Here is a 9,899-nt window from a genome sequence, read left to right on the forward strand (position 1 = left end):
GAGGCAGGAGAATGGCATGAACCCGGGAGGCAGAGCTTGCAGTGAGCTGAGATCATGCCACTCTACTCCAGCCTGGGCGACAGAGCGAGACTCTGTCTCAAAAAAAAAAAAAAAGAAACGGAAACATTGGAATAAGTAGAAAGTATAACATAATATGTTAAAAATAGATCCAAAAAGCATTAAGCAAAATAAATAGATTAAATTATCCAGTTAGGATTTCAAAAAAAAATCCAGCTATAAGCTGTTTGTAAGAGATACATATAAAAGAATAGGGCTGAAAAAGGCTGAAAGGGCAGGACTGGCTGGGCACAGTGCTGGCTCATGCCTGAAATCCCAGCGCTTGGGGAGGCCAAGGCGGGAAGACCACTTGAGCCCAGGAGTTTGAGACTAGTTTAGGCAACATACTGAGATCCCCATCTCCACAAAAAAATAAAAAAATTAGTTGGGCATGGTGGTGCGAACCTGTGGTCCCAACTACTTGGGAGACTGAGGCAGGAGGATCACTTGAACCAGGAGGTTGAGGCTGCTGTGAGCTATGATTTTGCCACTGTACTCCAGCCTGGGTGACTGAGTGAGACCCTGTCTGAAAAAAAAAAAAAAAAAAAAAATAGAGAGAGAGAGAAGAAAAGAAAAAGAAAGGGCAGGACCTCCAGCTGTGGCCAAATGTGGATATCAGCAAACAACCTCCCCAAGAAAGTAACCATAAAGCTGGACCAAATTGACAAAAACAAGCTTTTTGATCTGGAAGCCAACAAAGATATCTCATAATCCAAGCGGCTGGATTTTGAATAAGAACAGCGGGAGTCTGTGGCATTCTGGCCCAGGGCTGCTCCCATCCCTCCTGGCTTACTGGGCATGGAGGCTGCGCCAAGGCAGGGAAGGCCATGAAGCCCAGCAGCTTCTCCCCATAGGTTTGAAGGGCGCTCGCTCATTTGGATTGGTGGGCAACACCTGTGCCCAGTGGTGTCATCGGTGGAAGTGACTTCTTGGAGGTGGGCGGGCCGGGAAGGGCAAACAGATCAGCTCTACTCAACTGAGGCTATGGATGTGCTTGTGGCAGTATATTTCTAGCTGACCAGAGACTGGAGGGGTCCCACGCTACTCACGCTCTCCTGGACTGCCCTGGGACTATGCACGTGTATATAAGAGATGTGAGAGGGCCCGGTGGAAAGGAAAGCCCAGAAGACCTGAAAGTAGCCTGAACATTGAATAAGCTCCCCTACCCACACTCAGACCCATCTACAGAGGACACAAGCCTTACTGGCTTGAGATGTTTGAGCACAGCTTCTATCCAATCATTGGCTGACCACCAAGCTAGGCAGATACAGGGTAGCCCCTAGGAAACCAGGCTTAACATTTTTAAGTAGAATATATATTTTTAAATGGAAAAAATCTTCCCTGCCAGCCTGCCTCCAAGAAGTCATTTCCACTGAGCATACTGCTGGGCACAGGTGTTGCCCACCAATCCAAATGAGCGAGCGCCCTTCAAGCCTATGGGGAGAAGCTGCTGGGCTTCATGGCCTTCCCTGCCTTGGCGCAGCCTCCATGCCCAGCAAGCCAGGAGGGATGGGAGCAGTCCTGGGCCAGAATGCCACAGACTCCTGATGTTCTTATTCAAAATCCAGCCGCTTAGATTTTAAGACATCTTCGGTTGACTTCCAGATCAAAGAGCTTGTTTTTGTCAATTTTGTCCAGCTTTATATAAAGTTACTTTTTGGGGGAGGTTATTTGCTGGTATCTGCATTTGGCCATAGCTGGAGGTCCTGCCTTTTTCTTACAGACAGGGTCTCATTTTGTCACCCAGGCTGGAGTGCAGTGGCACAATCATGGCTCACTGCAGCCTCGACCTCCTGGTTCAGGAGAAAAATCTCATCATGCTTCTGGCAGGGGGAGGGGAAAGTGGTCATTTTGAAAGAGGCCCAGGGCATTCTGTTCTTAACTAGGCCTGCCCTCAAGAGTAACCCTTACCAGGCCCAACCTCTTAGGGTTTTGCCGGAGCCTAACTGAACTGAGGGAAGCAAAATACCCAACTCAGTCTTTTGTAGCCATTCTGGCCCATCTAAGCAGGGCACAATCTGAGAAGCACTGGTGAAATTCACAGTCCAGAGGCACAGGCACGCCCAAAGACAGAAACCTAATCACAGGACTGAATGCTTTTCCTCCCTCCACATTCTGTTATATTGCTGCGGCCTATTCGTAGCAGGTCCTTTTACCCAGTACATGTCCAGGTTTTGACCAAAAAAAAAAAAAAAAAAAAAAGACAAGGCATGTAAAAGGCCAAAAAACACAGTTCAAAAAGATAGAGCCAGTACCAGAAGCAGGCTCAGCTATGACAAAGGTGTTGGAACGATCAGACCGGAAGTTTAAAATAACTATGATTAAAATGCTAAGGGCTGTATTGGAAATAGGAGACAATATGCAAAAACATGGCCACAGTTAGCTGCAAGGGAGGATGGGAAATAAAGTTTCTAGCTGTGAAGCCATATACACTATTAACCTTTGGACATTTTACTTCTAAAAAGGAGAAGCAGAGAATGGATACTGAGGGACACTTAGTAGTCTCTTCCACAGTGTCTTTCATCAGTTTTGGAAAATTCTCAGGCATTGTTTATTAAAATATTTTATATTCCCTATTCTCCTTTTTGTCTTCTAGAAATCCAACTAAATATATGTGTGACCTGTCTATCTTATTGTCTCTCTGTTCTGCATTCTGGGTAATTTCCTTAAATCCATCTTCCAATTCACTATTTCTTTCTTCGGCTATGTTTAATATGCTGTTTAAACTTTAAATGTCCAATTTCTATTGTCACATTTTTCATTTCTAGGAGCTCTTTTTGGTTTTCTTTCAAGTGTATCTAGTCATTTTATATTCTCTTGCTTTTTTGTTACAGTTTCAATACTTCCTTTTATTTCTTTAAGCATATTAATTATACTTATAGCCTTTGTCATATCATTTCAAAAGCTGCTATCTTTGCAGGACTGATACTTGAATTCACATGTTAAATGTTTCTATAACTCATGGTGGCTTGTTTCCTTGTACATTTTAGGATTTAAAAAAATTACGTATTTTGGAATTTTCTATAGGAGTGCTTTGAGGCCTATGTTTAAAGGACATCCCTCCCTCCACAGAGGATTTGTGCTTGCTTCTGCTGGTCACTCTGGAGCAATGTGACCTCTGAACCATTTCATTTAAAACTTAAATAGGCCAGGTACGGTGGCTCATGCCTGTAATCTCAGCACTTTGGGAGGCCGAGGCACTGCACCTGGCCTATTTAAGTTCTATATTGAGACCTTGTTTCTAAAATAAAAAACTTTAAAAGTGTATTTTATTAATGTTTTAAACTGCTATTTTTATTGGGCTGTCACAATCTAAGTAAAACCTGTATGTAAGATAGTCGAATACAGCTTCGAGACAAATCCAGGAGCCTTCTCCAGCAGCCAGATCACTGTTTTTGTTCTGTTTTGTTTCTTTGTTTTGAGACAGGGCCTCACTTTCACTCTCTCATCATTCTCTCGCTCTGTCACCCAGGCTGGAGTGCAGTGGCGCAGTCCCAGCTCACTGCAACCTTCGCCTCCCGGGTTCAAGTGATTCTCGTGCCTCAACTTCCCAAGTAGCTTGGATTACAGGCACGTGCCACCATGCCCAGCTCAGTTTTTTTTTTTTTTTTTGTATTTTCAGTAGAGACAGGGTTTCCCCATGTTGGCCGGGCTGGTATTGAACTCCCGATCTCAGGTGATCCTCCTGCTTTGGCCTCCCAAAGTACCGGGATTACAGGTGTGAGTCATGGTGCCTGGCTGAATCACTGTTTCTAAGTCCCTCCGAGAGAGATTCTGGAGTGTCCACTACTCTATCCTGAGACCACTCTAAAAGAACAGTTCAGCTTGTGGCTATAAGCTCTCAGGGGAGGGGGAACATTTTCCTTTTATTCCACTTCCCCCCAGATCCAAGGTCAAGATCAGCACACACCCTCTTCTTTCTTTGGGATGTATCTTCCTAGGTCACCTGTTCTAGTAGTTTTCTGTGGCTGTTGTAACAAATTACCACGGAGTTGGTGGCTTACAGTAACACAGATTTCATATCTTCCATTTCAGGAGATCAGCCATCCAAAATAGATTTCAGTGGACTGAAATCAAGGTGTTGGTGGGGTTGCGTCCTGGCTCCTGGGCTAGCCCCAGGGTGGCTCACTCCGCTGGCCCAGAGGATTCGCATCATTTCTCACCTCATGGCCTTGCTCTTCCTTTCCTACCAGCTCAGCCATTCACACAAATGCCTTTAGATTGCCCCCAACATCTTGTGGGTTCTGGGCCACATTGCTCCCAAAGTCTCCGCAGCTTTCTCGGGCTGTGCTTGCTCCCCGCCACCCTCCAGCTGCCCTTTCCCTCTGCTACATCTCCACGGTGGAGAGTCACAGCTTTATAGACCCCGGAAGCTATGGTGTGGAGAAGGCATTGGCAGTGTCCCAAGATGAGGAGAGGCGCAGTTCACCTCTGTCCCTTTAGGTGGCCTGTTGGTCTCCATGTTCTCCATGGGGTTCTTCTAGTCCCCACCCTGGGCTTTGCAGCCCAAATTCCACAGCCAGAGAACCACAACACTCACATGTGCCAGTCTGCCCACACCCCTCCCTGTCACTCTCAGGACGCCACCCAGCCGCGGCAGCCCTCAGGAGGCTCCAGGCAGGGCTCCGGGCTGACTTGGCCGGTGTCTCAGGGATCAGTTGTGAGTGCTGGGTCCTCGCTTTTCTGCTCTGTCCATGGCAGTGGACATCTATGGCACAACTGCAGTGCTGTGACTGTTGCATTTATCATTTCTTCCCCCACTGGAAAGTCTGCTCTGAGCAGGCAGAGCTCACTGCTGCAACCCAGTCCCCCCGACAGTGTGTGGCACAGACTAGGGGTTCAAATGGAGGTGAATGAATGTGCAACTCAGAGCTTGGGCCAGCGGGCAGTGTAAGCACAACATGGGAAATGATAGCATGGGGCGGGGAGTGGGGTAGTGCTTGAGTCCCTGGCCAGCCCGACACACCCCCCTTTCCACCATGGGCAGTCCAGAGAGACCAAGAGGGCCTCCTTCCCCACCTTCCCCCAAACCCTCCAAGGTGCTCAGGAGGTAGCTTGCCTCTCTACTCAGTATCTTAAATAAACTGTTTATTCAGAAGGAATAATTAAAGAAAGCAACTGTGATATGGATTACAAAAACAAATAAGCATAGCTCCTCTCCAGGCTCCAGGGTGAGATGGCCCCGTGCCGCAAAGACTGCCAGCCCTGGGCTGGGTGAATCAGTGGGTTAGCATGTGTGTGTGAGTGCCGACACGCGCGCACACACACGCACACCCGCCACCCACAGGGGTGTGGACAGAAATGAATGACTGTGTGTGTCTGCGGCTTGGCCCCTTCCCCACCCCCAAAAGTAGCAGCGGCTGTGTGGGCCCCGCAGCAGCAAAAGTGAGGCCTTCTTCTTCCCCTCCCCCTCCCCCGCTCTCGCTCTGAGACCCCATCTCCTCCGGCGGCAGTTTGACCACCCTCACTCACAAAGAGCCCCAGTGATCCCGTCAAGACATCTGGGGGAAGAGGGAAAAAAAAAAAAAGCCCACCAGATGTGTGGCCGGGAACCTGCCCAGTCGCTCCTAGGCCATGGATGTAGGGCGGCCACCGCACCTCTGGGTCCCCATTCCCTGGGAGGCCCCAACCCCGAGAGGCCCAAGCCCTTGGTGGAGAAACAGGGAGGTGACAACACCAGTGATGGCAAACTCCTCTCCCTCAAGCGACCATTTGGGGACAGGGGAGGGACTGGGAGCCAGTCCCTGTGGCAACAAGGTGGCACACACCCTTCCTGAAGGGGGAAGCACAGGGAGGTGCAGGGCCCAGCCGAGCTGGCCGAGCACCCAGGGCCGGGGCCGGGGCCTGGACAACCACCTGGAGAGGGAACCCCCACCCCCATCCCGCAAAGCAAAAAGTAACAGTCGCAGAAGAGGCAGGCTCAGAGCAGCCCTGCCATAGGCACGTTGATTAGGACGCCAGCCCGCGTGAGGTATTGCGCTCTCCCCCCAGCACCCTGCTCAGGCCGAGCCCTCCCGCCCTCCCCTCCCTTGCTGCACGAGTGGGCAGGGTCACCCGTGGGTGGGGGTGGGGCAGGGGCCGGCCCGCCGGCCACGGGGCCCTAGGTGGGGGCCAGCTCGAAGGCGCCATCACTGGTGGGGGTGGTGAAGAAGGAGGGCGGGTCAGAGGCCATGGATGCCTGCCCCCCACCGCCCTGCTCCTGTGAGCGGCGCTCCTCCAGCCGCAGGCTGCGCTCGAAGTCCAGCAACTGCCCCATGAAGTTGAAGTTGGGGGAGATGTTAGACTTCTTCCTCTTGACCAGGTCATAGGCATCGTTGAGAGAGAGGTGGAGCTTCTGCATGAGGTAGGCCACAGTGACGGTGACAGAACGGCTGACCCCCGCCAGGCAGTGGACGAGCACCCCGCAGTTCTGGGACAAGGCCTCATCTAGATGGGGCAGGACAGGGCCCGGGAGACCCCGAGGGCAAGCGTGTGTGAGGCCGAGGCCTTCTGAAGGGCCCTTGAAGACCCTGCCCTGCCCCCTGAGCCAGATGGCCACGGCCTGGAGTTTTCACTGGTGGCCTCTGGGGGCCGCCCCAGCTCTGCCTGTCCCCTAGAAGTGCCACCCTGGCTTTTGGCTCTGGGGATGGCAGCTGGGCTTGGGAGGAGTGCTCACAAGGGGGAGGCCAGAGCAGGTCTGGGGGGGGGGGGGGGGGGGGGGGGGGGGGGGTGGACTTACCGATGAACTCAATAGCCTCCGGAAAGAACTGCGACAGGTTCTGGCTCCAGTGGTCGGAGATGGGGATCTGCTTGTAGTGAAAGTCGCCATTCTTCTCGAAGAAGTTTGGGAGGTTGGGGGTGACATTGAGGATGTAGCGGATGCCCAGTTTGGCCAGGCTCTCCAAGTTGGCAGAATCCCGGGCACTGCCCAGATAGAGGTTGGGCAGGATCTGGACAGGGAAGGATGCCCGCAGCCCCACTGGCGGGGGTGTGGCACCCTCCGAATCCAGGCCACAGCTCATGGAGTCGCGGTCAGCCTCGGATTCTGCATCAGAGCAGTCGGAGCCCAGGCACAGGCTGCCCAACCCCACCACAGGCACCGGACTGGGCACCGGGGCCATGCTGGAGCCGGCACGGCCACTAAGGCTGGTCTCACACAGGTGAGGGCACTCGGCCTGAAATCTGCTGAAGCCACCTGTGGGGGAGAGGGCATGGGGCCTGCTGACCTGGCCTCCTGGGCAGCCAAGTACCTCTGTCTGGGGCTGGGGAGCTGACCCTAGACAACTTGGAGGGTTTGCAAATGTTCCTAAAAGGAACACAAAACCCAGCAGCTTGGTGTGTCCTGGTGCCACGTGGAGCCCTAGCCACCCTCATTCAGCACTCTCGGCCACTGCTCTGGACAGCAAGTGCCCACTGCAGCTGCTGGGGCTGCAAGAAGCTGGGCTCACGCTGAACCACCGGAGAGGATCTGCACCCTAGGGTCAAGCTGAGGCAGGTGTGAGGGCTCAACAGAGCTGAGATATACTGCCAGCCTTAGGGAGGACTGTGGCCATCAGTTAAAGAAGGGATGAAGTGGGACCCCAAGATGTGGGGAACTTGGGGGAGAATGTGACATTCCACCAGAATGGTTCTAAAGTCTCAAGAAGCCAGCATCTCTATTTACAGATACTATTTCCCGGGGCTGGAAACCTGACACTTTATATGCTGTTCAGGAGGCTAAGGTGGGAGGATCGCTTGAGCCCAGGAGGCTTCAGTGAGCCGTGATTGCACCAATGCTGTCTGACCTCTGCCTCCCTTGCTCATTTGCTGAGCAGGTGGGAGAGGTGGGGATACCCTTGCGGAGACCCTGGGGAGCCCACACTTTCTACTTCGCTCTTGAGCATCCTGAGAACTAGCTCAGGTCAGGCCAATTCTCCCCATTTTCCAGGCTCAGAGACTGGGCTGCCGATGGTGAGGAACTTGCCCACGGTCACACTCAGGCTTCCCTCCTCTCAAAGCAGCCTGGCAGGTCATCAGGGGAGGGGGGCCTCAACTGGCTTTGGAAAAAAAGAAGAGGGGCTGGCCTAAGGTCAAATGAATCCCGAACGCCCTGGAAGGAGGGCCCCGCGGCACCTACCCTGAAGGTAGTAGGCCAGGTAGCCTTCCTCTCGCAGCTTCTGCAGCAGGGTGCCCAGCACCGACTCGGCCTCCCACTCCTCGGCCTCGGCCTCTGCCTCCCCGCGCCGGCGCCGGCCCCCACCCTGGTCGTACAGGAGCACGGGGGCAGGCGGGGGCGGCTGCAGCGGCGGCCCGGGCAGGAGCGCGCGCACCGACAGGCTGCCCCTTCGCAGGCGGCGCAGCAGCAGCGCCGGCAGGGCCACGCTCAGCGCCCCACCGATGCGCGCCGACTCGTACAGCTCGCGGCTGCGGCAGTCCAGGAGCAGGAGCCGCGGCCGCGGGGGCGACAGCTCCCGGCGCAGCCACAGGCACGAGCGGCCCAGACCCTCCATGGGCGATCGGCTCCCTACACGCCGGGCCACGGGCGCTGCGGAGAGAGAGAAGGCGCAGTGTGAGCTCCCGGAGGGCCGAGGGGGCTCAGACTTGAAGCTCGCCCCGCGTCCTGAAGGCGGGAGCCCAGGGTTCCCCACCGTGAGGACTCCCAACAAGGCGCCCCAAGAAAACCCCCAGGCAGCAGCTCGGCCCGGGGAAGGGTCCTCGAGAAGAGGGCTGAGCGACTAACTGCCCCTTAGAGGCTCATCCCTGAGGCCGCAGCCGCCTCCCTCCATACCGCCTTTCTGTTCCTCTCTCGGCCTTCTCGCGAACGCTCCCCAAGTTCGAGCTTCCGACTCTGGTTGGGGGTGTGCGTGTGAGGGGTGCCAGTTCGAGGCCTAGATCTCCCCCACGGCCAGGTGGGCCAGGGGAACAGAGGAGGCGCCGAGGTGCTGGGCCTCAGCGAGTCCTCTCAGAGGTGACCTGGCCCCCGGTCCCCCCTCTCCCCCCACCCCTAGGAGAGAACAAAAGGAGAGAGACCTGGAGAGAGATCCGGAGGTGGACGACCGCGCGTGGACGTTCTGGCCACGGTCACTGCCACGGCGGAACGCGGGGCGCCGTCCCGGGGCAGTGAGTCCCCAGGCCTGGCCGCCAGGAGAAGGCGGGGCGGCGGTACAGGCTTGCACGTGGAAGCCGAGCCCCGCGCAGCCCGCGCACTGGCCGCTTCCTGGCAGCCGGACCCAGCTTCCACCTTGGAAACTGCCTTCGGACGTGGAGTTACAACTCCGAGGGGCGGGCCGGGGCGGGGCTCCGGGGGCGGGCCCGGGGGGCCGGTGAGCCAACGGGTGCTAGCCGAAGCAGTCGGGTGGGACCTGCGAGTCGGCTGAGCTGGGGCTTCCACCGAGGCGGGACGGGGTCGGGGCAGAGGCCAAGGGCAGGTCAGGGGCCCAGCAGGGGACCAGCTGCGGCTCCCCTGGCCGGCGCCAGCCTGGCCTCGGGGGCAGGGGGAGGGGTGGGGACCAGAGCCCAGCCCCTCTGCCGCGGAAGCTGCCTCCAACCCAACTCACTAGGTGATACTGGACCATCTTCTCCCCTGCCTGGATCTCAGTGGCCGCATCTCTGTAATGGGCTCATAGCTACCAGCTGGGGCAAACATGGGATGCCACCGAAATCACGGAGGGGAGGAGGAAGCAGGACCAGAAACTTAGTGCAGCTTTGTCCCAGAGCTCTGCTGCAGGGCAAGGCAGGCAGGGGCAGCTCCTGGATACCTCCCAACCCCAGCCTGCTTCACTCGCACAGGACAGGGCAAAAGCACCCAGGAGCCCTGAGTTCCTAGCCCTAAACTGGGGCATTCTGGTCTTATCACATTACTGATCCTAAGAGTCACCCCTGTC

At 55.4% G+C, this 9,899-nt stretch overlaps 1 protein-coding gene across 1 annotated transcript; it reads right to left on the minus strand.

The window, feature by feature from the left end:
- Positions 1 to 5,124: 5,124 nt before the first annotated feature.
- Positions 5,125 to 9,260, minus strand: DUSP9 (dual specificity phosphatase 9). The gene is made up of 4 exons (XM_026450515.1): positions 9,046 to 9,260; positions 8,153 to 8,560; positions 6,776 to 7,231; positions 5,125 to 6,483 (listed from the first exon to the last, which is right to left on the minus strand). Exons 2-4 carry the CDS (start codon positions 8,523 to 8,525, stop codon positions 6,158 to 6,160), a joined length of 1,155 nt encoding a protein of 384 aa, XP_026306300.1. The 5' UTR covers positions 8,526 to 8,560; positions 9,046 to 9,260; the 3' UTR covers positions 5,125 to 6,157.
- Positions 9,261 to 9,899: the final 639 nt, after the last annotated feature.

The sequence above is a fragment of the Piliocolobus tephrosceles genome, unplaced genomic scaffold (assembly GCF_002776525.5).
Source record: "Piliocolobus tephrosceles isolate RC106 unplaced genomic scaffold, ASM277652v3 unscaffolded_21343, whole genome shotgun sequence".
In the NCBI taxonomy this organism is placed as follows: domain Eukaryota; kingdom Metazoa; phylum Chordata; class Mammalia; order Primates; family Cercopithecidae; genus Piliocolobus; species Piliocolobus tephrosceles.

Excerpts from the sequence above, each read along its gene's own strand:
- DUSP9 (XM_026450515.1), bottom strand. The coding sequence starts at position 8,525 with ATGGAGGGTCTGGGCCGCTCGTGCCTGTGGCTGCGCCGGGAGCTGTCG. Across the intron at positions 7,232-8,152 it reads CCTGGCCTACTACCTTCAGG|GTGGCTTCAGCAGATTTCAG; the intron begins GTAGGTGCCGCG and ends TCTCCCCCACAG. Across the intron at positions 6,484-6,775 it reads GGAGGCTATTGAGTTCATCG|ATGAGGCCTTGTCCCAGAAC; the intron begins GTAAGTCCACCC and ends TGCCCCATCTAG.